Genomic DNA, 26,927 nt, shown 5'->3' on the forward strand with positions numbered 1-26,927 from the left:
TTTATCATTGAATTTCACAGTTTTTTTAAAATAAAGTATTTAACTTCCAATCCCTGCTGCATGCACATGGCCCTTGGCCCTGAGCAACACAGGTTAGCAAGGCATGCAGTCAGAACCTGCATCCAACCTGCTGTGCCTGGCCAAACCCTGTAGCTCACTGCTTTTGTCCTTGACCAGTAGGTGCTAGGAGCGGGCCCTTGCCTGCAGCCACGCATTTCTAACCAACACACTGCTGTCACTCCACTCCCGTGGCTCACAGCAGGAGGAGCTGGGTCTGGGGATTTGGCATGTGGCCGGCCTACCGATCAAATCTCTGCCATCAAGAAACCCTTGCTGCCAGAACTGGCTGGGAGGACTGTACAAGTAAGGATATGCATATTATACATACATATAACTAGATAGTTATAGTAAGGAAGCAGTTTCTATAGGTAACAGCGTTTTGTGTCTTGCTAATAACTTTAGCACCGTTTGATGAATCTTCACAAACTTTTCCAAGAAAATACAACACTCACATAAGCATATGTCTGGAAAGTTTTGGCGTGAACCGTCAAGCGGGGGGTCTAAAAATGCAGTTCCCCATTCATTTTTTCATAGGGATTTTGAACAGCGATAGGGCTCAAACTACTTGAAGGAATCACACCAAATTTAGCAGAAAGGTAGCTCTTGGTTCAGAAAGCGCCCTTTTTGGTTTTTTGGTGTAAATCTGCTCAAAGGTTTTTGAGAAATTAGAGAAAATCCAAACTTGTATATATAAGGACGCGAAGGATTCGCAACCCCCTCCCGAAAAGGGATGGAAGACAGAGAGAGATTGTCATTGTAATGGTCTCTCCATAAAATGACTACAAAGAGTAAGACTTGTAAGATGTTTGGGCCAATTGTTATACTTATGGTTGTGTGCAGTCACTTCTGGCCTAATGGTCAAGATCTTGTGCTGTCATTCAGTAGGCTGAAGGTTCAAATCCTAGTAACGCTTGGCAGTGTGTTTGTTTTTTCACTAGTGTTTTGACTGTTAAACATTCCCAGTGATTGAACATTCACATTCCTTTCCTTTCACATGTATGGGTTGATTGTCATAGGTATGTCTGGAAACAGCAGGGTAAGGAGTCATCTGTGGTGTAATGGTTAAGGTACATACCCTCACACTGAAAATTGAGGGTTCTAGTCCTGGTGTGTCTGTGGTTATTTCCCTCCTTTAATGCTTCAATTTCAAAAGTTTAAGACTCATAATGAAAGGTGATCTCATTCTTTTTAACTGACAAATACATTTTTCTTTTCAATTTGTCCAGAAATATTTCATTCTAAGTATAGCATTCACCAAAGACTAAAAATCTGTCTCCCTCTCCCTCTCACTCGCTTTCTCTTTCTCTCCGTCTCAATTTCTTTTTTCAATCTTTCACCCACTCACACACCCACTCAGACCCTTACGCACCCACTCACAGACCCACTTAGTTACTAATGCACCCACTCACAGACCCACTCAGACCCTCGTGCACCCGCTCACAGCCTCACTCAGACCCTCACACACCCACTCACACACACACACTCAGACTCTAACACACCCACTTATAGACTCACTGAAAACCTCACGCATCCACTCAGAGACCCACACAGAAACTGACTCACCCACTAAGGTACTGATGCACACACTCTCACACCCAGATACTCTCACAGCCACTCTTACCCCCCAGATACACCCTCTCACACCTATTCTTACAACCAGAGAGACAGGCACCGGCCAACTCCCGCAGGGCACGGCCAAAGGGTTAGGTGGTTAGGGAGGTTGACCTTGCACAGCTGTGGTTGGATTAACGTATAGTGATGAAAATTACTGTGCATTAAAAAAAAACTTAGAAAGTTACTGAAAAAAACCCATAAGTGACAGGGACATTATAGTTAGGAAATAGAATATAAAAAACATAGAAATTCACTTAAAAGGCCAAAGGTCAAAGGCCGTTACAGTTAGTCTCACATTTTAAACCTACCAAACCATAGAAATTCACCTTTTAGAGTTATCTCAAGTAACTATAAATCGTGCTCTAAGGTAACTATAACTGGCGCCCTCGCCATGCACTGCTAATTACCCCACAAATTACAGCACTCATGACATCTTTGATAACATCATTGATAATGTCACTGTAACATCTGCAGTAAAATGATTGATCAGATAACTTGGCATGGCGGGACACAAGTTATAGTTACATTAGGGCACAAGTTATAGTTATTTGAGATAGCTCTAACCATAACAGGTGAATTTCTGTGGTTTGGTATGTTTAAAATGTGAGCCTAACTGTAATGTCCCTATAACGTTTGTTTTTTTAAGTGAGTGTTTATATATATATGTGTGTATATCGGGGGCATGGCGAGCTGCTGATGTGGAGAGTGCAGATTCTCTAGCTCCCGCCCAGTGATCCCCAATTCATTCCCATCCTTTATGCTAAACGACCCCAACAGGAACCCCAAGCCCCCTGCTGAGACCCCCTGTATGGGGACCTCGCTTCAGGACAGTTTAGTGCAGTAGCAAACACAAAGAAAAGGCTGTGGCTGTCTCGCTTGGCAGACCACCATGGAGAGCCTAAGATGGCGGCACACGACAATGGAGGCCGCATGGAGCCCTGAGTGCTATAACTCACGTTCTTGCCATGCACAGTTTTCTTATCAATAATGTTATTGCAAACGTTGCAGTGATATCCACGATGCCATACAAAATCTCATCAATAATATATTATGTGGAGTAATTAGCTGTGCATGGCGAAGATGCGAGTTATAGTTACTTGCAAGAACTCTAACTATAACTTTTGAATTTCTATAGTTTTGTACAAGTAAAATCAGAACCTAACTATAACATTCCTGTAACCTTTCATTTTTTCAGTTAAGTTTTATGTTTTTTTTACGTACAGTAATTTAAATTACTATACGTTATTCTAACTCTACCGCGCACGGCTGCAGAGCACAGGTTAACCACAGGACCTGTCTCTATCAATGGATATATGAGTGGGTACATGAGTGTCTGAGTGGGTCTGAAAGTAGGAGCATGAGTGGTTCTGAGTGGGTGCATGGCGACACGTTTCGATCAACAGATCTTCCTCATAGCCAATGGAGATCTGTTGATCGAAACGCATCACCATTAAACTTTGATTTACAATTGAAACTGTGGAGTGCGGTCTTTTCAATGCCTGTGAGGAGTGGCATTTCCTTTGTTATAAAATAACAGATGCCGGTGGCCGTGACCTGCACCGACCCAGAGAGGTGAAAGAAGCCGGCTAAACACCGGGATCATTATTATATATATATATATATATATATATATATATATATATATATATTTATTATCCAGTCACCACTAAGTAGTTATATGATCTTGCTGCCATAGGAAAAGCATTGTTTGGTCTCCTTATAACTCTGGGGCAGTTTGATGAATCTTCACGAAATGTTCCAAAAATAAGTCTCATACACCTCAGCTCCTTCCTGGAAAGTTTGGTGGTGGTCCATCAACCGAGAAAAATGGCGTCTAAAATGCCATTCGCCCATTTATTTTTCCATAACCGCAATACCGCAGACACTGCTCAAAAGATTTACACCAAATTTAGCAGAGAGCTAGACCTTGGTGGAAAAGGAGTGCTTTTTGTGATTAACTGTAAATTCGTTCAGCAGTTTTTGAGATATCAAGGTTCATAATCTTTGTATATTTCACACCGTGGAGGATCCACTGGGCTGATAGATCTCAAGATGAAATCTGATTGGCTGCCACTAGATTAACAACAATCTGGTGGCAGCCATCTCAGGACTCAGTCCTGTGTCCTTGAAAAAAGCTAAAAGAAAGATATACGGGTGAGGGGAGGGATACCTTGCCACCTTCCCATGGCCTAGGCACAAAAACATACTTTATTTTTATTTTTGCTGCATATTCACAATGGATCCTCCCCCTCGGCCCCCAACAAACATTGAGACGCGGGTGCCCCTAGTGGGCAATCACCTTATAAAAAATAAAAGCAAGGAGCGTTAGTAAGTCATTCTGGGAAATACCTGCTGTTCTTTGTACCTCAAGGCAAACGGGTCATCTTCTGGCAACTTTATTTCTGAAATGTTTCAGCCAGGGCTCTGTGTTTATCTATCATTCCAGTGAGTACTGATTTCTGTGACCAAGAAATATCTCTGATTCATTCATGCCTACGTACACTGCATAATACTGCATAATCATGGCAGAGTACATGTCTTCTCTAAGTAAACTAGTTTGTTTAAACTCTACTAGTTTGTCCAGTTTCTGCTAGCAAGGAACTTTGAGCAATTAGAAACACAGCACTAAAAATTAAGATTTTTATGCAATGATTGGACTCTTTAAAAAATTCATGAACATTGACACAAAGGACACTGTGGCAGGAACTCCAACCATCGTCACCACCGTAATGCATGAATTAGTAGGGATTGAATAAGCAGGGTAGAACTTTGAAGAGACACCACAGTTTGAAAGAGTACTCCATCTTCTTAAACCATGTTTCATTCTACATCTAGGTAACAACACTGTTATTAGAGACCATACTTTTTGTAAGCCTCTTTGCGATTAGCCTTAACATTTTTGCTTTGATTTGTTTTTTCTCTGAAACCTCTTTATGCCTTACACAGTTCAGTGGTATGCAGAGATGCAAGAGAATGAACTCTGTATATTTTAACAACTTTAGGGGTATTCGGCACATTTAGAAATTGGAAAGATCACTTAAATACACAGACATCAGAACTACGCTGGAGTTTTTAACTTCATGAATATATTTCTATCTTTCAGAGTGGGACAACTAAAATAGAACAGGTAGATCCATGATGATATCAAAGACATTGAGACACAGTAAAAACACATCTGAACCATACCCTAAATCTCAATCTCAGTCATTTTTTCTTGGTTATTTGTTGCAAAATGTAAAGAACTGGAGTGCCTGAAAGAAAAGCATCTGCAACACACATGTGCTGAACAAACAAATCATTCTTTAAAAAATGGGAGATGGGAGAAGGACCATGTGCTGATGACTAGAAAAGAAAATCTTTACATAAAATCTAAGAACAGACCACATACAAATGTAAAAAACAAAAATACAGCTTTACAGATATTTGGGGTTCCTTTTACAAGCTATATGCATTGATGTATCTCTTCAATGGCAAGTTACAGTAACAAATTATTTGAAAACAATACATATAATGCTGATGTATCAAACAATCAGGTATAGATGTACATATCCTTAGTGAACCAATTTTCTTATCTTCACACGACCAAGAGATACAATTTAAGGATTTGCGAATTGTAATTCAGATGATGAAATAAAAACAGACATGTTCTCCATATACTTTTTTATTCACTTTCAGAAATGTTTAGGCAGTAATTCTTGTACAAAGGTAAAGTGCATTAAATCAAGGCACTACACATTCTTTAACAATTGCCCAATAACAAAACTGGTTAAAACAAAGTGCATTTTAAACTAGGGTACTGTATCCAATTAAGAAATATGAACAACTGATGTATATTTCAAAACAGGGCATAAATAAGACCGTCAATATAAATATACTCCACTAACTGACAGAAATACAGATCTGACTTCAAAGGACCTATCACCATCTAGATATTATCTAACTTCTCTTGTCCTATATTTGTTGCAGCAGTTGCAACCATTAAATAATCCATAATGTAGATGTTACACACACCCCATGGTAAAATAAAAGCAAAATACTCTAAAACAGCATAGACTTGTTTTTTTACATAAAACAACAATATTTTGTACACACCATGTAATTTGCTATTGTGAAACAATAACTTATTTCATATTACAAAGAACTGTTCCAAATCCCCATATAAAGAAACACAACACAGTACTCTGTAAAGTATGACAACCAATGGTTTAGTCATTGGTTGAGCAATGGATCTCTAGACACAGCATGTCTGGGTCACAAAAATGGGAATATGACTAAAGCTTGTGCAACAAGTTCAGTACTTGGGGCTTACGTTCAATGCAGGTCTATCACCAAAGTTAATACTTTTTTCATTCTAAAGTTTTTTTTACGTACTGCAAGGTCTTTCCTCCCATCTTGAGGCCAAATTACATTAATTCCAACCACTGTAGAGACCTACTGAAATTCCTCACCAAAAGATATTTATTTAAATTACATGGCATTTGAAAACAGCTTAAAACAGTCATGTTTTGTTCATCCTTTCTCCTGGCCATGGCCTCTTCTAACAACCCTTAAGAATATTCAACAGTCTTCAAGCAAAGAAGATACTATTGCTTTCTGAGCATTAATTGCATTCGGGGATTTAGGTATTCAAAGTTGCTGATTATTTGATCTTTATTAACCTGTTTGTAGTAAACTATATATATGGCTATGTAGTAATACATTTGGACTTCTAAAATTGTGAGCAGCACCTAACCCCGGTTCTGAGAATAAGTAACATATCACTGTTCATCACAGAACAAAAACAATATCAGATATGCATTTAAAGGCAGCAGAGTGTTTATTAGACATTATGAAGAAAATCTTTTGCCTTTAAGTAATCCACAGAAAGACAATATCTGCTAATATTAATTTCAAGACAATCAGATCTAACGTCCCAAGGGGTAGATTGAAAATTAGATAAATATTGTTGAAAATTTGATGTTCAAAAAGAAACTACGTGGCATCAAGCCCCACCTATGTAGAAAATGTTTACTTCTCACTCAGAAGATGGAGGTTGTGCTTTTTCACCTGCATCAATATTGTAAACCCTCCATCATTCAAATTATACAAGAATATAGGAGGTCACCGGCTGATTGATTTATAGACAAGTCAACACACTTGACATTTGAATTCAGACCTTTTAATTCCTTCTAGAAATAAGAAATTTTATTTGAGAGATGAACATACCAGGCTAAGGTTGGCTAAAAAGTTGAGCGCAGAGAAATTCTTGGAAGTTCAAAGTCCTGTATGAGGTACAAAAATCAAGAACAAAGAGAATATTTGTTCTTGGCAAGTGCCAGAGAAAAAGTAGGAAGGCACAAAACCATATGAAATTATACAAACACATTTAATAGTAGCTGGACAGCTAGACATGATGTACAGAATGTCTGCAGTTGCAGGCAAAGTTAGCGTACCTGAAGGCTTAGAAAATAAATAAAATACATTTCTCCCATCACATCTTAATCTAGCTAATCACATGAGTTTGAAAATGGTTTTCTTAGATAGTAGTGTAACTGTATATATTCACAAAAATCATCTTTGACATACAGCAACATTTCTACTGATGGAAACATCTTAGCACTTCACATGGAGGTTAATATTAATTCTCTGTATAGCTTACAACTCAGAAATGAAAATAGCCATTGTGCACACATTTTTACAATGTTATTTCAGTAAATAAAAAAAAAATGTGTTTTCACTGTAATTGTAAGCACACGTTGTTACAATGTTATTTCAATTAATAATTTTGATGGCACTTGCTGTTTGAATATCCTGCGAAATGGAGGTTGGGAACAGAATAGTATGCAGAATAGTTTTATTTTACTTTTTAAATAGCTGAATATGATCTAACGAGTCCAGAACATGCTTTACCATAGTAGTATTTTATAAAGTGTTCAACATTTAAAGGATTCCAAAAAAACTCTCCGTATTGGCCAATCAGAAAAATGAGGCTTCTAAATTGCATTACCTAATTGTGGAAAAAATATTTTCTTTTACACATTCATTGTTATGCCTTTCTTTTGTAAATAACTTGGACATTCTGGCTATTTAAGATTAATGTGAATTTAACAGTGAGTTAATTGATAACTGGCTAAGGTACTTGAGGAATACAATGCAATCACTATGTGTCAATAAACAATTTATATTCTGAAGGATAAACCATATATATTGACATTAATAACTTAACAAACTGAATGATATCAGTTATGTTGTTATCTTTGCCTCTCGGTCAATTGATATATAAATTTAAGAGTGGCTGCAGATAAAGTATTGGAAACTTCATTCAGAATGAACAGAATATGCTTGGCATATATGTCAAACACTGGCAGCATCTACTAAAAAGTGTGACTACAAAACATATTTTGAGTATCACAAAGGTGTTGTAATATTCATTAAATACAGAAGTGCCTTCTAACATATTATCCACATTCACTGCAGATGACTCAGGTTGGTCTAGAATATCCGTTGTTTGGCAATCTGTTAAAAAGAAAAATAAGATTATTGAAGTCAGATACAATGTGTAATAATGAACAATCTAAAAATGTGAATAGCATTAAAAAAGAACTTTCTCATTAGGATTTTTCCCACAAAATGAAAAAAGCACCACGTTGGTTTACCTTTTACAAGTTACGTGGATGAATCAAAGCTACTTATCGTGTAAAGCCAAACACTTGGGGGACATCTGTGTTATATTATGATGTTCAACCTGTAATAAATTACATTACTGCGCATATGTCCTTGTGTATTTTTAACCATTTATTGTGCATCAATTTTTCTATTGTGAAACAAACCAAACAGGAAACCCCAAAAATGGAAGTCAGTTAAAAATCTACGTTGTTTAAAATCTATAGGATAATAATTTTAAGGGTAGTTGTTTAAAATCTATAGGATAAATACATCTGAGGCAGAGACTGCAAATGTTAACATATTCATCAATATTACCGTACTTTAGCTCATCAGAGCAAGTTCATAAAAAAGGGTTCAGTGCACATGAGTGGAAAACAATTATTGACTGGTTTCCATTATATAAAGTGTGATCATTTTCATTCTAAAGACGTAACTCCTTTAGGAAAAGTCACAGAAGAGTCCAGATCAAAGCCTTTGCCATGTGTAGGTACAGGTGGGGGAGTGGTAATATTCGGATGGCCTCCTTAAACGACACAGATGGAAGATGGGTTGGTGGGTTGTGTCATTAAATTAATTGATTTGCCTATGTCAAAACTTCATTCATCTCAGAAGGACAGAAAATAAACTGTGTGAAAAGGCATGAACTTGGAAATAAACACAGCTACAGGTAAGAACAATACATATTTCTAATAAGTTAACTATTTTGAACAGCTTTTTCCCAAGGAACTTTATTGTTTTTTTTATATTTTCTACATTGCAAGTCAGGGTACAAGAGTATACCGGAGTCAAGTAAAACAATAGTTATTTACCATGAGGCAACCAAGCATATTTTGAACAGCATTCTTATGATATCAAGTAAAATTATTGATAGGGCAACTGTGCTTGTTTCCTTTTTCAAACTGAGTTAAGTGGATAGTCCACTTAACACAATTTATTGTTGTAAATTATTACACTTGAGATATTTTTTAAAATGTATTACACTGACACCAGGTTTAATATGTTAGTTTGTCAGTTATTCATTTATATTTTCTTAACCTAATTTGTCTCATAATTGTAATATTACTTATAACATTTTTATCTTAATGTATCTTTGTAGTTTTCATTGTTATATATATTTATTACCCAACACTTCAGAACCAAAAATTAGGGTGAACTAGGCACCTAAAGCCTATAGTATAAGGAGACAACGACTCTTGTGTGCAGCTTTCTCAGAGCTTTTAACTTTAACCCTTTAAGTATGCATGACCGTCACAGACACGAGGTCCAGCCACACAAGTGGTGCAGCATTTTTATTGGCACAAGTGGGTCAATGCTTGGTGGTAGGAATTTTGTGATTCGGATTCGGGAGGTTTGCATCACAGAAGTGAAATAAAAATGGTTGAAATCAGGCAAGGTTTGAGGTTTGCAGGGCATTGTGGGGAAAAGAAACTCATGGGATCCATGCAAGTCACCCCTCCCTGGATTTCCCAGGTGACTAGTTTTCAAAAGTGTCAGGTTTGCTATGTTTCCCTAGGTGCTGGCTGAGCTAGAGCTTAAAAACTACAGATCCCCACTTTGCAAAAAAATTGTCAATCTTGCATAGGAAAAATTGGTGTATCCATGTTCTATTTTAGTTGCATTTTAGGCTGTTTCCTATAGCGGGCAGCAGGCCTGCCCACACAAGTGAGGTGCCATTTTATTCAGAGGACGTAGGAGAATGCTGGGTGGAAGGAAGTTTGTGGCTCTGCCCAGATTCCACAACTTTCCAATAACAGAAAGAACATTTGTTTTTTCAGTCAAAGTTTGAGGTTTGTAAGGGATTCTGGGTAAAACAACCTGGTGGGAGCCACCCATGTCAGCCCACCCTGGATTCTCCTAGCTATCTAGTTTAAATAAATGTACAGGTTTGCTAGGTCTCCCTACGTGGCAGATGAAGTAGTGCCCAAAAATCACAGCAACCCACTTTACAAAAAATGGGTCAGTTTTGAATAGAAAGATGTGATGTATCGATGTTGCATTTTGGGCCGCTTCCTGTCACGGGAGACAAGCCTACCCACACAAGTGAGGTATAATTTGGAATGGAAGACTTAGGGGAACACTGAATAGTAAAACAAGTGTTATTACCAATTGTATTTCTCTGCAATTTCACCTTACAAACGTAAGACAATGTATAAGAAAGAAGTAATTTTGAGAAATACCCTCTAATTCACATGCTAGTATGGGGATCCACAAATTCAGAGATGTGCAAATAACCCCTACTTCTAGACTCCATATCTTGTGCCTTGTATTTCGGAAATGCATTGGTTTACTTGATACCTACTTTTCACTTCTTATATTTTACCATATGAATTGCTGTATACCCGGTACACAATGAAAAAACATTGCAACGTGCAGCTCAGTTATTGGCTCTGGGCACCTCATGGTTCTTGGTGAATCCTCAAGCCCTATAGATCCCTGCAACCACAAGGGTCCAGCAGACGTAAAGGTATACTGCTCTTGAAAATCTACCATAGTTAGAAAAAGTTACTGAGGAAAACAGACACAAATGACTGTTTTGTTCAACTCAATTTCAATATCTTTTTTATTCCAAATATTACTTTCATTAGAAAAACCTTGAAGGATCTACACAAATGATCCCTAGATGAATTCAAAATTGCCTTCTCTTCAGAAAAGCTTTCTGGGATCCACCATTGGTTTCACACCCATTTCTGCCACTAACTGGAAGAAGGCTGAAAGCCCAAAAAATAGGAAAAATGGACTGTGCGCCAGTAAAGTGCCAAAACTGTGTTGAAAAATGTGTTTTTCTGATTCAAGTCTGAATGTTCCTGAAAGCTGGGAAGATGGTGATTTCAGCACTGCAAACCCTTTGTTGATGCCATTTGCAGGGAACAAACCAGACACTTTCATCTGCAGAACTGTTTTCCCATTTTTCCCAAAAAACTCACATTTTAGCTATACTTTGCCCATTTTCTTGGTCCCATCTAAGGGAATCCACAAACCCTGGGTACATTTTGAATCTCCAGGATGTTGGAAAAAAAGGACACCATTTTTGGCTTGGACAAAAACGTATGGGAGCCTAAGGAGGGTAACTCCTAGAGGCGAAGGGATTAAGGACTTCAAGGCATAAAAGTAGCCCCCTGTACTAAGAATGATGGGGTTATCCCTGCACCTCGAATAGTCTGCCAAGCACTGGGTATCATTTTTGTCTTTTTTTTTTCTCATATAATTCTTTATTAGTAAAGGTTTCCAGTGACAGCAGAATAATTAGAAGTATTTATGGGAATACTAGAAGTGATCTTACTTCAAAGGAACATAAATGAAGCTTAGTAAAGAAAAGAAGTATCATACCATCCAAAATAACGAGGTCATGTCTAGAAAAGGGAGGAGAAAAAGGATGCGTGGCATATATGCCATTTCTGCATGTGTGCGCCTGTTTCTGCCTTTTTCTGGACACTACTTTTGTGGTGTTTAGTATTCTGTACACTTTCCCACACTAAACAGGAGTAAAGTATATGTGCTTCCCCTTTAAACATTGTTACATAGGAAAATCACCCAGAGCCTGGAAGTTAAATACCACCTGTGGACTGCAGCACACATGGTGCCTACCACCTGGCTGACCTGCAAACTATGGCTCAGGCCTATCATATGTAGCCTAACTGCAGCAGGCTAAACAAACTTGACAAACCTGTCAAAATAACCCTTTTGGACAGGTGTGAAACATTGCTTTTAAATATGAATATGTCATCATTAAGTACACCTTGTCGTCCATGATGAAGGAAGCCAGATATTTAAAAGTGGAACATGTGAGAAATTAAATTTGGCATGTTCCTCTAGACACTAGACCCCAAAACCTATTTTACTGGCAGGGCTGTAGCTGGACAATGACAAAGTACATACTATAGACTGTAATCTGTAACATTTTAATGGAATTATTTAAAATAGTTATTGAAAGACTATTTTTCATATTTATTAAACGTCCAGTTCATTGGCGAAGTTGGATTGCCTCCCAAAGAAGAACAATTGCATAGGCCTGGTGAAAGAATAAACTAGGTGTGGGCATTTGATCACGAGCCGCTCAGGAAAGTTGTTTGGGGTGGACCCAGGAACTTCAATAACTTCAAAGGGACAGAGGTGAAGCCTGCCCATTTAGTGTAAGGGAAGACCTGAAGAAGGGAAAACCTTTACCCCCAAATCCAACACTATTCAAACAAGTTACTTACCTTTGGTAATGCATTATCTGGTACAGAAAGGATCTAGCTGCAGATTACTTACTTTAGAGTCATCCCCAGGTACGAGCCTGGATCTGGAAACTTTTTTCCCATAGCGCGTCTCTGCATCAGTAGAGGGCGTTGCGCGACTCCCTATCTACGTCATCCACGGGATGTGATGTCAGTGGAGTCCATATAACTCCCTCGCCGATGCCATTTTCTTTTGTGACTACCATCCGCCCTTAAAACGTAGAGCCACACATAGAAACTGCCTGGATGCTTTTGACAAATGATCCCTTGTGTAAAAAAAAAAAAAAAACCCAGCCAATTATTAATTCTAGGCATTGATATCCATAACTAAATCTTCCGACACCAAAGAGGACTCCGTTTTCAGAGTGGGGAGGATGGAAGGGTTGTTAAGAAATCTATGGCTAGATTCTGTCTCTACCAGATAATGACTTAAGGTAAATAACTTGTTCATCGGATAGAGACATCTAGCCGCAGATTCCTTACTTTAGAATCAGATACCAAAGCATGTCCCAGACTAGGGACTACGAACTAAGACCTTCAAAAAAGTCTCTAAGTTTCACAAAAACTGTGTAGAACAAAGGAAAAAGTCCAGAAAAGCATAATAATTAAGGTGAGTAGGAATATAATCTATGACATCAAAACCTGTGGAAGGAACCACAAGTAAATAAAACCATAAGATATGATAGGCATGGGAATAAGCTCATCTATGTTAGTTTGTCAAATGTGTGTCAGAAGTGATCCAACAACATTAAAAATGTCTAAACAGAAGAAAACTGGTCTAGTACAAGAGGAATAGATCATGCATTCATAAGAATACCTATGAGGAAATACATCCTTGTTAGTAAAAGAACTGTGTAAAGGACTACATTAATAAAAGTTCATAAAAGCATTTACAGAATGGAGATAGTATCACCTATGGTCGACACCATTAAAAACTTTTTCCTAGAACAAAATTGGTCTAGAGCAAAGCAAAAAGCCTAATAATGTAGGAGAGCATTAACATATTTCACGGCCTGAGACCCGTGAAAAGAATATGTGACGCTTATACTGAATAAGACTCATCTACAGATGAAGCAGAAAAGTTGTTAATTACATAAAAACGTAACAAATTTACAAGATTTGTAATTTAAAAAAAAGCCCATCTGATTTTGTATAGTCAGTATTATCACAATACTAACTAAATTGTGAACACTACCTACACGTAGAGTCAGGTCATGATGAAAACAGTTGTACATTTCTTTATAAAGAAGACAAAATACCCCTAAAGAAGGTAAAACCTTTCAAAAATAAAGAAATGTTTGAATGCAACACAAAACAGCAGAGTAACTCCTAAGAGGCACTAATATTAATATTATATAGAAGATAATTAACAGAATCTACAGAGAGACACTTCTCAATGAAGACCCATGCTAGCCTGACAAAAGCCAGGAAAAAGAAGAATAATGTTCAAAGTTCATAAACATACAAATGTCTAACCCAAAATGTAGAAAAATCAACAAACTATGATGGCTATCTGATATAAAACCTTTAGGACCAAAACAAAAAAGTCTTAAAGTTTCCAAGATGATCTGATTTCCAATGTATCAAATCTACCAAAAGTAGAAAAGTGTTACTACCATATCATTGGTAAAGTAGAACGTGCATAACAAATAGTGTAGAACAACAGCTACCTTGTTTGATAGCTCAAGAAAGACTTAGGGGGTCATTCTGACCCCGGCGGGCGGCAGTCGCCGCCCGCCTGGCGGGAACCGCCATTTGGCCGCTCCGCGGTCAAAAGACCGCTGCAGCCATTCCAACCTTCCCGCTGGGCCGGCGGGAAGGGGGCCTGCAACACTGAAGCCGGCTCCGAATGGAGCCGGCGGTGTTGCAGGTGTCCGACGGGTGCAGTTGCACCCGTCGCGCTTTTCACTGTCTGCTAGGCAGACAGTGAAAAGCAGGCTGGGGCCCTGTTAGGGGGCCCTAGACACCAGTTACCGCCAGCCTCTTCCTGGCGGTGTAAACCGCCAGAAACAGGCTGGCGGTAAGGGGGTCAGAATCCCCATGGCGGATTCGCCAAGCCGGGGGAAATCCGGCGGGAAACCGCCGGACCCGTTTTTCTGACCGCGGCTTTACCGCCGCGGTCAGAATGGGCAGGGAAGCACCGCCAGCCTGTTGGCGGAGCTTCCGTCGTTCGCGGCCCTGGCGGTCTTTGACCGCCAGGGTCGGAATGACCCCCTTAATCCTTATAAAGAACCCTAAGGTTGTATTATCAATTAGAAGAAGAACTTTTTCACAACGACCCAGTTTCTTAAATAATATATTTACACTCATATGGAGTTGTTAATATTACAAGTTCCCTATAAGGGATACTAGACCTTATGAATACAAGATCTCACCTTCTGCAGAGGGAATAACCCTGCTTCTCCAAATGAAAATGTAATAGCAACCAAAAGGCTAAGGAATTCCATCTGTGTAAGTATATATAAATGCTCATCAGTGTACAAAAAAGTACTCTACTTAAGAAAAAGGTATATACAATGAAGGTATTGGCTTTTGAGCATCCGCTCTTCTTCAGAGTCAAGTAAACAACATTATCTTTATATCCGGTGAAAAAGAAATAGACCGCTAAGAAGATGTCATTGACAAGGCTGAAGCGGAGAACTACCACTTTCACTCCATGTAATAAATAATAAGAGAAGCCTTGAAACATCAGGCATGAAACCTCCTACACAGGGTCCATGGATAATATCCAATACTTTATACTTAACAATTTAAGGAAAAATAAGACCTCCTGAATGCAGTAAACATCCACTGGGGGCCACCATTAGGTGGAAAAGTCAGAGAACAGAAAAGACTCATGACACTGCCAAAGCATGGCTCATCTGCTAGTACAGGAGGTATTCACTGTTCCAAAGGATAAAGAGGAACCTAGCTAATTCTCTGTTCCACCCTACTGTCTCGAAAACGCATTACAAAGGACACAGACTGTGCACAAAATAAACAGGTACCATAAAAAGGCATGTCAATTAATGTGGCTTGAACTGTCTCTGAAAATACCGAGGTGTGTAAACATGCATGGTGACGTAGTGCCACCGGAAAGGCCATGGCCCAGCCCACAGAGTCAGCAGGATCCCTACTACAGAGAATGATTAGTTTAGCTGCCTGCTGGCCATCTAGAATCATAAGGGCAAGAGTGTCCCTGATCCTCCTGAAGCTTAGGTAAGATGCTTGCCACTGAGTCCCATAATGAATGTGAAAACTGTCCTACAGCGTAAGATGTATTCACAGAATGTAAGGCAGAACTTGTGGACGAAAAAGTATGCCTTCCACAAACATCCAGATTCCTTAATTCTTCCCTAGCCTCAGGCCTACTTTCACCCCTTGGCCTTGCTATGGAGGCGAGTTCCTCTCTAGCTGACATGCTGAGAAGGGTTGATGTGATTTTGGATTTGACACTTCCTTCAGTGGAATTGTCCTCTGATTCTCTCATTAATGTTCTCCATTAAGGAAGAACGGGAGCTGAGCCCGTGCTTCTTTACAGTGAAGCCCTACATGATGTTTTGTTGGGTGCTAGGGATCAGCCTGTTAGAGGGGCCAATGTTGATCAAGATATATGTCATAGGCACTGACCAGACCCAGGGGATCCAGCTTGTTTAATCAGACATCCTACTCACCGTAGATTCATGGTACAGGCTGCTTTAGCCTCGCATGACATTGAGGCTCTACCACATGTCCCATCTAAGAGAGAATCCAAACCACTAGCCATAGCTTGGTCAGCTATCCAGGTGTCCTCTATAAGAGGCTGCTCCATATGTGAAATGTGTGGTATACCAACAGCCTCTTCACCATGTCCCTTAGAAGTACAATGAGGGGACTCCCCAGAAATGGCAGTAAGGGACAACGGTCATCACTGGCGCTGTACCAGATGTTGTGTGGTTCCATGATGGTGATCCTTGGTGTCAATGTCTACTTCAGATGGGGAAAGGGTTGCAACATTGATCAGCACCACCAGCGGAGTCGCAGGAGTCAGCAGATCAGATACCAGCATCAAAGGTGTGATGTGAACCCTAAAGGGCTGTGCATTGGTGCCATAAGGGCAACCTCAACTGAAGCCGGAGGTCTAACAGAAGCCGAGGGCGAGCCCGCCGGCGTGAACAGAGTTGAGACCTCTTGCACCTCCTTGGGGCCCAGAGGCACTCCAGGGGAAGGTGATTTCCCAAAAATAGCGTGAAGTAAATTGTAGAATTTCATGCATCTGGGTCATAGTCACCCCCACCCCAGGATAGGGTGAAAAACGCTGGGCAGACTAAGACCTCAACTCCTCAGCTGAGGAATGATGCGAGGCCTAATGGTGAAAAGTTGGTAACTTTTGTGACTTTGACAGCTTACGTCGGGACTTACTCTGTGACGTCAATGGAGAAGGACATCTACAAGAATGACTCCTTCACCGTGCCTGCGACGGGACTTCGGTACGAGAAGGATACCATGACCGACCTAAAGACTGGGATGGCTCTGACATCCACACCATTAGAAGCTCCATACGGCACACCACCGCAGAGTATTTGGATGGAGACCCTGACAGGAGTCACACTCTTGGGCATTGTGGTGCTTTCCCTGGCACCACATACAAACAGAGTGGGGGTCTGTCGCCGACATTTGTCATCCACCAGACCCACAGGACTTAAAGCCTGAAGACATGGACAGTACTAGCACACTGTTCTGGGACAAAAACATCAAAGTAGGCTGTAAACTGCCTAACCAACCGCTACCGGATCTGCTCTGCAAGTGCGGAAAAGAAGGAACTGACGCTGACGCATCAGCGATGGGTTATATGGACTCCGCTGATGTCACATCTGGTGGACGACATCGATGCGGAACCTGGTGACCCCCTCAACTGACAGGTAGACGTATCATAGGAAAAAAGTGTTCAGATCCAGGATTGTACAGGGGGAATATTCTAAAGTAAGGAATCTATGCTAAATGTCTCTATCAGATAGGCTGGCACCAAACCCATTTAGAGGGAAGATACCCCCAGAACTGGTTTGGAGTGGACACAGGGAAAGGGACTGCTCATTTCCCTGGCCACAGCTCTGGGTGGACACAAAAGCTTTGCACAAGGGAAAAAGGGTTACCCCATCTTGGATTTTAGAATTAATGTGCTCTGTGGGGTTGTTCGCAGGGCAAACAGGAACTACTGAAAGCTGGGTAGGGTCGCAGAGGAGACCTTTTTCTCTATTGGTTAGGGAGTGTCCAGGAATTACCATATCCACTGGCTAGTGCACACCATAATTGTGGTTCCCCAAGGAACCATCATCAGAACACTTTCTGGACATGTGGAAGATCAGAAGGGTAACGGACCTGCTATCTGTGACCTCAGAGAAGCCCTCAGGACTGGTCATGCTCCCTCTAGTAATCAGGACAAAGAAGTGGAGTTTAAGAGTCAGCTGGCTGACATTCTTTGTTACTACAGAGGCGCAACAAGCTGCAAGACTTTTTTCCTGAAGTCATCAGGTGACTAGTACCATCTAGAGCCGGAATGGACTTTGCCTCTGCTGGAGACAGTCTTGCCCCTTGAGTGTTGTTCCTGAGGTTGCGGGAACCTTAGAAGTGACCCAGAGGAGCTACTCCAGAAGCCCTGAAAAGAGGAGACTTAAAGGAATATTGAACTTCCAAGACCACTAGAGCCATCAGGTGAACTTTTGGCAAAGGTGTATGATTTTGTTGCACCTTCCTTGGATACGTAGAGCCAGCCCCCTTTGCTATCTATGTCCCCAGCCCCATTTCCATTACCCTTTTTTAGATACCTTCAGAAAAACTAAATCAGAAAATTTACCATTTCCATAGTCTATCATTGTGGCTCTGTGCTTTTTGGTTCTATTTTTATTTAAAACTTTAAAAGTTAGCTGCTTGTATGGACATATTCAAAACTTCAATAAAACGTGTTATTGACAAAAAGACTAACAATTCATATTTCTAGTTCTCCTCACTGGATTTTCCTAATTTTCTATCATTGTTTTTATTAAATCGTACTCTGTCATACTTATTCGGTTTTGGATTTTTATTGTTTGGTGTGTTGACATTATTGCTGTCTTGGTACTGCAGGACAAATTACACATTGCTCTAAGTTAAGCCGGTCTGCTCAGTGTCATAGATACAAGGGGGCTGAGCTCAACGTAATTTAGTGGCTTTGGGGCTCCCATACATGTCAGTCCCATGATTCCTTGATGTGGACAAACCCAACGCCATATAATATTAAATTTTCTTAAAATATGGTCACAGAGTAGGGTTACAAGGAAGCAGTAATAAGCATGCTGCTGTCCCGCACTGGTTTTAGGAATTGAGAATGGTCACTCTAGAAAAGCAGAGGAGAGTGGAGATGGGAAGTGTTATAGAGGGGTTCATGGGGCAAACTTAATCTCCATCCCATTAGGTGCCTCAATCACAAGGGGAGTTTACGGGGGGTACATACATTAACCAACACATATACAAACAACATTGGGCCTTCAAGCTATGTAAGGGTTTCAGTGGCCACTATTAATGGTGCTCAAGCCAACACAGGAGCCCATCAACCAGCCCACATGTGGTATAAAGCACGTGCCCCAAATCTTAACAGACAGTCAAATGGTAGGGGAGATATCTCAATATATCAGTGCACTTATGCTCAGCGATCAGCAGTAGAGCAAATTAAAGTTTACAAAGGCTTGCATCATTCAGTGGTCCTATTAATCAGCTCCCACCCAGCAAAAGTCTCAGCCATCAGCAGTGTGCAAGAGACCAGTATTAGGTCAGGAAAAGTTATTGAGGGTGGCTGTAACAGGAATTGAAGAGTGTTCCAGAAAGATCCAAGAAGCTAAAATCAAATGAAATAAGAGGGCATTCTAAGAAAATGGTTTTACACATGTGCAAGTCATTTTAAACTTTCTGTTTTGCTCAATTATGATTGACAGGACTTTGGCAATAAATTAAGCAATGATTGAAGTACTAAAAAACAAAGAAGATCTTCAGCATACAGATGAAACTTCCAAGACTGTGCCACAATGCATTGGAAAACAAGCATATACTTAACCCTTAACACCTTCTTCATGTTATAGTCCTTCATATACACAGTGATGTTTCTGCGTGGTTCTGGGACTGTACTGATGCACTTTACTGTGGCTTATAAAGTGAAGAGGGAACACCAGTGCCCTGCAGAAGGTCATACCAGCTGAACTCCATCATAGGCAATGAAATTAGCTAACCTCTTGATTACCTTAAAGAATAATGGTGCGCTAAAGTTGGGCAACCTTCAGTAAACCAGTAAGTTTTTGCACCCAATCTTAAGAATCCTTACCGGCCATCATGTTCTTGGCTGTTTGCTTGTATATGTGCATTTCTTAAAGAGCCACTCTGTTGTGCTATATACGTTGGTGATATATTTGGACCTCCTCTAAGCTGCCGATAGGCCATTTCTCCATGAATGCTTCTGGGATGGTTTATCAGGCCCATGACAGTTTGAAACTTTGATCGTTTTTCTGAAAAAAATAAATGGAATAATATATGTTATTTGTTGATAGTATAGAATTATCTTTTTGTTAACTAAATCAAACAAAGAGAGCTTATTGGTCAAGTTACTTTTCTACGGTATCGCATTATCTGGTAGAGACAATATCAAGTTGCGGATGATTCCTTACCTTAGAATTTCCGCAGGTGTCAGTCTGGATCTGGAGATTATTCTTGAGCAGTACCTCTGCGGCCATTAGCTAGCATAGATCGGCTCTGTGTCCCTGTTGGCGTCCAGTGTGGCGGTTATGACATTGCGGGTCTTATATAGGCGCCACCCCGGCGTACTGATGTCAGTTTCTTTTCGCAACTTCCCACGCCCGAGGCGCAGAGCAGTGAAGAACATTGACCACTGCTGTGTCAAAACTAGGGACATGAAAGTGGAAACCCTGACCCTAGAAATCAGTTCGCAGAACAGGAAGGATGGGTGAATCGGTAAGAAATTTGCAACTAGATATTGTCTCTATCAGATGAGCCATTACCAAAGGTAAGTAACTTGTCCATCTGATAGAGACATTTAGTTGCAGATTCCTTACCTTGGAATAGATACCCAAGCAATACCATCCTCTGAGGTGGGTAGATCACACCAGAAAGTCCTGCAGGACTGAACAGGAAAAATGCCTGTCCCTACGGCCCTGACTGTCTGGGCAGTAGTGTTTGGTAAATGTGTACAGAGATGCCCATGTTGACGCCTGACAGATGTCCAGGACTTCGTGTGCTAACGAAGTGGTTGCAGCTTTAGCTCTGGTAGAATGTGCACACAAACCCCCAGGGGGTTGCTTCTAAGCTAGTGTGTAGCACATTTTAATGCAGAGTATGACCCACCTGGAGATGGTTCTCTTTTGCACTGCCTGATCTTTTCGCACCCACATAACCAACAAAAACATGATCATCCAACCGAAAGTCTTTGGTACAATTAAGGTAGAACGCCAGCGCTCCTTCTGGGTCCAGACCAAGTCTCTCCTCTTCCTTAGCAGGATGCAGGGGTGCGTAAAAAGTAGGCGAGTAGGCAGGGTGATGGATTATCCTACATGGAAGGGTGTAATCACTTTTAGCAGAAAGGAGGCCCAAATGCGAAGCACCACTGTGGCAGGATAGATGGAAAGGGAGGGCGACTTGGATGACGATACCTGCAGCTCACTCACCCTGTGGGCATAGGTAATAGCCACCGGAAAGGCTGTTTTCAAAGTTAGAAGCCTGAAAGAACAATTGCGAAGAGGCTCAAATGGAGCGCACATCAGGAAAGTCAAAACCAAATTTGAGTCCCATTGGGGCATAATGAAAGGGGACGGAGGAAACATACGAGTAAGGCCTTTATGGAAACTATTTACAATGGGAGATTTAAACAAAGAGGGTTGATCAGGCAATTGTAGGAAAGCGGAGATTGCAGACAAATAACCTTTGAGAGTGCCCAGTGCAGAGTGCTGCTGGGAAAATGACAGTAGAAATGACAGAACCTCAGAGAGCGGGGCAGAAAGGGGGTCAACAGACTTGTTTGTGCAACATGCCACAAATGATTTCCAATGACAGGCATATACTGTTTTGGTGGAGGGATGCCTGGCTGCCAAAAGTACCTTACAGACTTTGGGCCGAAGGTCGAAAGCTGTCAACTGTCACCGCTCAATCTCCAAGCAAAAAGGTGGGGACTGGACAGGTTCAGGTGAAGAACCCCCCCCTGCTGCTGCAACAGATCCGCCTCCAGTCTGATCAGAGGATCGATGGCCATGTTCAATAGTTTTGGATACCAGATACCGCGTGCCTAGTCCAGAGCCACAAGGATTACTTGTGCCCAGTAGTTATTGATCTTCTTGAGAACTCTGGGCAGAAGCGGTGTGAGTGGTGAGGTGTACAGGAGGCCACTCAAGACGAAAAGCATTGTCAATCGGTTGCCCCCTTGGAAAATCAAACATGCAATTCTGCTGACATTGTGTGTTTTTTTTTAAAAGGCGAACAGATCTAACAAAGGCTCTCCCCACTGCTGAAACATACCTTTCACCACCTCTACATGGAGAAGCTATTCGTGATCAACTAAGCAATGTTGGCTGAATTTGTCCACTATGACGTTCAGAGAGCCCGCCAGATGTTGAACCACCAGGGAAATGCCCTGTTGTTCCAGCCATGTCCTAAGGTGCAGAGCCTCTTAACAAAGGGCCATGAGCCCACCCCGCCCTGCTTGGTCCAGTGCTACATGACGGTGATGTTGTCTGTGAACAACTGCATTACGTTTCTTTTGAGAGAGGAAATAAATGCTTTCAATGCCAGTCTAATCACCCGGAGCTCCCACAGGTTGATGTGGAGTTCGGACTCTGCCGGAGACCAGATGCCTCTAATTTCCGCCTCCCTCAGGTGGCCGCCCCATCCCAGGAGTGACATATCTATCACATCTGTCATATCTGTTTTGGGAAAGGAGAGTTATCTGCCTCTGGCCCAATCTCAGTTCGTTAGCCACCAATGCAGATCTTTAGCATTTCCCTCCAAGATCTGGACCATGTTAGAGAGATTCCCCTGATGCTGCACCCACTGGAACTTCGGGGCCCACTGCAGAGCCCGCATATGCATCTGGCATGTGTCACCAGAAGGATGCAGGAGGTTATGAGGCCCAGCAGCCTCAGAGTCATTCTCACCGAAATTCAGGATAGAGGCTGAAACATCGGTATCATAGCCTGATTATCCTGGACTAGCCGCTATGGAGGATAAGCCCAAAACTGCACTATGTCCAGGAAAGCTCTGATGAAAGGGAGCGTCTGAGGGGTCTGACACATTTATAGTGAACTCCAGCAAATGCAGGAGGACCCCCATAGTCTGGAGGTGGGACACAACAGCCTGGGGTGAGCCCGCCTTCAACAGCCAGTTTTCGAAATAGGGGAAGACCGAAACTACTGATCTGCGCAGATGAGTTGAGACCACCACCATCTCCTTGGTGAACACCTATGGGGAGCTGGTAAGGCCAACAGGAAGCACAGTGAACTGAAAGGGGTTGTGGCCTACCGTGAACCGCAAGTAACGCCTGTGGGCAGGCAGGACAGGGATATGGAAATACGCATCCTGCAAGTCCAATGCTACCATCCAGTCTCTTGGGTCCAGGGCAGATAAAACCGGAGCCAGAGTGAGCATTTTGAACTTCTTCTTGAGAAGGAGATTGAGGGACTGAAGGTCTAGAATGGGGCAAAGGCCCTTGTCCTTTTTGGGCACCAGAACGTAGCAGGAATAACAACCACAACCTACTTCTGGCACAGGGAGCTCTCTATGACTCCCTTGGTCAAGAGAGTCATAACTTCCTCTTGAGAAGTGCCAATCGATACTTCATCATCTGATCACAGGATGGTAGCATGGATGGAGGGGTAGTTTCAAAGGGGAGGGGTGTAGCCCCTTCAGACTATCTGCAAAACCCACCTGTCTGAACTGCCAGCGGAGCAGGTGATGGTGGATCCTGCCTCCGACTGGTCCCGGGCGGGGAAGCGTCAGACTACAAAGGTTTGAAGGCAGCTGCAGAGGCGAGGGCAGTGGACTGGCAGGACCTCTGGCTCTCTGATCCACAAGGACAGAGAATCCCATGCCCCCCCCATGCCCCCCCCCGGCCAAGCAGAGGTTGGGCAGCATGCACAGCACGATGGCTGGAGGGGAACGGACGTGGCTCAGTGCTCCTTCTGTAGCCACGAAAGGGGTGAAAAGCAGACTGAGGGGCAGAGAGGCCACCAAAAGGCCCAAGAACCTGGCCGTAGCATCAGAATCCTTGAATCGCTCGCACGCCGAGTCTACTTTCTCTGCAAGGAGACGTGTGCCATCAATAGGCATGTCCATAAGAATGGCTTGGACATCCCATGAAAAACCAAGGCACCTCAAGGCCACTGCTGAAGCAACCACTCTGCCCAGTGATTCAGCTGTGTCCAGTCCACATCAGATTGTGAACTTTGCTGTGTCTCCTTCATCAGCAACTGCTGGAGAAAGTACAGTCCGGGCCTCCTCCGGGACCTGTGGCAGCACTTGTGCGACTGTATCCCACACAACTTGTGGGAATAGTGGCCCAAAAGGCATGTGATGTTCACAGCCCACAATGACAGTCTGGCAGGGGAAAACACCTTCTTCCCAAGTGTGTCCAGCCTCTTGGATTCCCTATCCAGGGGTGAAGATAGGAATACGCAAGTAGAGGCATGGATGACCAAGCTCTCAGGGGTGGAGTGTTGCATTAGGAAACCTGGGTCACCCAGTGCAGGGCGATGGTGGCGGGCAATAGTCCTGTTCACAGGAGCCCCTGGGCTGGGTTTGGACCAGCTACCCTGCAGGACATCGGTAAGGGCTTCATTAAAGGGAAATAGAGGTTCTGAGGATAAAGCCCCAGGGTGAAGCACCTCTGTAAGGAGGTTAATCCTTACTGCCACCAAAGGCAGCTCGAGGCCCAGGACCTCAGCCACTCTCTGCACCACTATCGAGTAGGATGCTCCCTCCTCCATAACCATGCTAGGGTGAGAAAGCAAGCTAGTGTCTGGGGAAGTATCCAAACCACTGGCTTCACCCAGGTCCCTATGCCAGTCCATAGTGTCTGAGAACTGGTATTCTAAAGGGTCCAGCGTCTCCTCTCATTCCAAACACCGTACCCCAAACCATAAGAAAAAAGGTCAGGATCTGACATAACAGGCAAGGACCCTTTTGGCGATGAACTCAGCGTTGCACGACATTGATCTGGCTCTGTGTCTGAGTTGGCAATAAGGTTGGAGTCAATGCCACCTGGGGGCATGGCCAGTGCTGGGAGTGTCAGAACTGGCATCAGGGAAGGTCGAAGTGGTAGGACCGATGTCAGTTCGGATCCAAGAATGGATCCATGGGGCCCCTGGAGTAGAGGCCAAAGCCGCCATTGGTGAAACCAAGTGGGCCCCTTCTGATCCCGTAGGCCCTCCAGCTGAGTCAAACTGCCCAAAAAAGAGGCGCATGGCCTCAATAAAACTCTCCGAGTTGGGCAGGGGTTGCTCCAGCTCCAGTAAACTCAAGGAGGCGCAGAGCCAACCCGGACACATGCTCCGCTGGTGGGGTCCTAGAGCAACAACACACCCTTTCCCTCGTCTCAACAGCAGGTGGAGGGGGTGAAGTGAAAGAACTTTTGTTCTTCTTCGACTTCTTCTTTTGCCTCGACTTACCCGATTGTCCCAAGGACTTGGAGTGGGATGCAGACGAGGGGGGCTCCACGACCACTCTCGGGACCTTCCTCCGTACCAAGATCGGGTCTTACGCGGAGCCAAATGCCTGGCTGCCAGGAGCTTTAGGAGCCACTCCCTCTGTCCATCTGGTAGAGACATCCAGTTGCAGGTTCCTTACCTTAGAATAGATACCCAAGCAATACCATCCTCAGAGGTGGGTAGATCACACCAGAAAGTCCTGCAGGACTTAACAGAAAAAATGCCTGTCCCTACGGCCCTGACTGTCTGGGCAGTAGTGTTTGGTAAATGTGTACAGAGATGCCCATGTTGACGCCTGACAGATGTCCAGGACTTCGTGTGCTAACGAAGTGATTGCAGCTTTAGCTCTGGTAAAATGTGCACACAAACCTTCAAGGGGTTGCTTCTAAGCTAGTGTGTAGCACATTTTAATGCAGAGTATGACCCATGTTGAGATGGTTCTCTTCTGCACTGCCTGATCTTTTCACACCCACATAACCAACAAAAAGTTGATCATCCAACTGGAACTCCTTGGTACGATTACTGTAGAACGCCAGCGCTCCTTCTGGGTCCAGACCAAGTCTCTCCTCTTCCTTAGCAGGATGCCTCAAAGCTTTCAGATTCATGGCCCAGCACTCTTAGCACAACTTCGGGACGTGGTCGTGCTCCAGACACCAAAGGCAGACGAGGTGCAGATCTGTCACGGATATTGCCCGAGGACAGAATACACAGCGCTTAAACCCGGTCTTACCCGAAGCCATCTTCTAGGCACCAGGAGTGTCTACACTCGAAAATATTCGAAAAAAAGTAAAAAAAGACCAGTCGGAATGTGAATGAGGTTTGGCTCTTTATGCGGATCAGCACTGGCTGGCGTGGAAAGCAAAGAACTGACATCAGCGTGCCAGGGTGGCGCCTATATGGAACCCATCACATAATATCCAGTGTGCACAACACCGACGATGGACGCGGAGCCGGTTGACGCCACCTAACTACTCCAGATCCAGAATGATGCCTGGTGAAATTCTAAAGTAAGGAATTTGCAACTAGATAACATTTCAGCTTGGGAAAATGCCTGACTTAACCCATTCTCTCTGTTTTATGCTTCAGGTCTGCTAATCCTGAGGCCTGGACAGGCTACTAGCGGGATTTGATAGAGGGGAAAAGTACTGAAAGTCCTATCTTTTGACTAACATATTATCCTTTCTAGAGACTTGCTAGAAGTGATAATATGTTTTTCTAATTGAGTGTGCAAAACCCAGGGAACATAAAGCATTCATTGAGCAATGACACACACCCAGATTTTGTGTTATAAAGTTGTAAGATACACCAAAGGCTTAAATTGTGTTTTGCAAGATCACTTCAGTAATAACATTGCTGAGAAATAATCTTAATAAAAAATCCTGCTTATGGCCCTGCCTACAACCCTCAAGAATCACCAACACTGTACAAAAAGAGAAAACTTACTGGGTTTATTAAACCATATGTATGAGGAGTGAACTGACAATCCATTTAATTAACCTACAAATGGAAAAGAAAGCAAATCTGCACTATGCACCTCAGCTGATTCAAGGATCAAGAAGGCAGCATTTTAAGATGGGAAACCTATGCAGATGCCGCTTTAACTTGGCCATTACTGATCAGCTCTTCTCACTTTATTCATTTGAATACTGAGACTTCAAACTGCCAAAAGAAAATCAAGTGCACACACGTCAGGAGATGGTTA

General features: G+C 42.4%; 1 protein-coding gene across 1 annotated transcript in view; it reads right to left on the reverse strand.

Annotated features, from left to right (window-relative positions):
- Nucleotides 1-5,317: 5,317 nt before the first annotated feature.
- Nucleotides 5,318-26,927, reverse strand: part of LRRC9 (leucine rich repeat containing 9) — a 640,455-nt gene continuing 618,845 nt past the window's right edge. The window contains exons 32-33 of the mRNA XM_069207426.1: nucleotides 19,846-20,026; nucleotides 5,318-8,169 (exon numbers count right to left, since the gene is read on the reverse strand). Coding sequence (XP_069063527.1) covers nucleotides 8,136-8,169; nucleotides 19,846-20,026 — 215 coding nt within the window. The 3' untranslated portion in view covers nucleotides 5,318-8,135. The remainder of the gene's footprint in view (nucleotides 8,170-19,845; nucleotides 20,027-26,927) is intronic.

This window comes from Pleurodeles waltl, chromosome 9 (assembly GCF_031143425.1).
Source record: "Pleurodeles waltl isolate 20211129_DDA chromosome 9, aPleWal1.hap1.20221129, whole genome shotgun sequence".
Classification (NCBI taxonomy): domain Eukaryota; kingdom Metazoa; phylum Chordata; class Amphibia; order Caudata; family Salamandridae; genus Pleurodeles; species Pleurodeles waltl.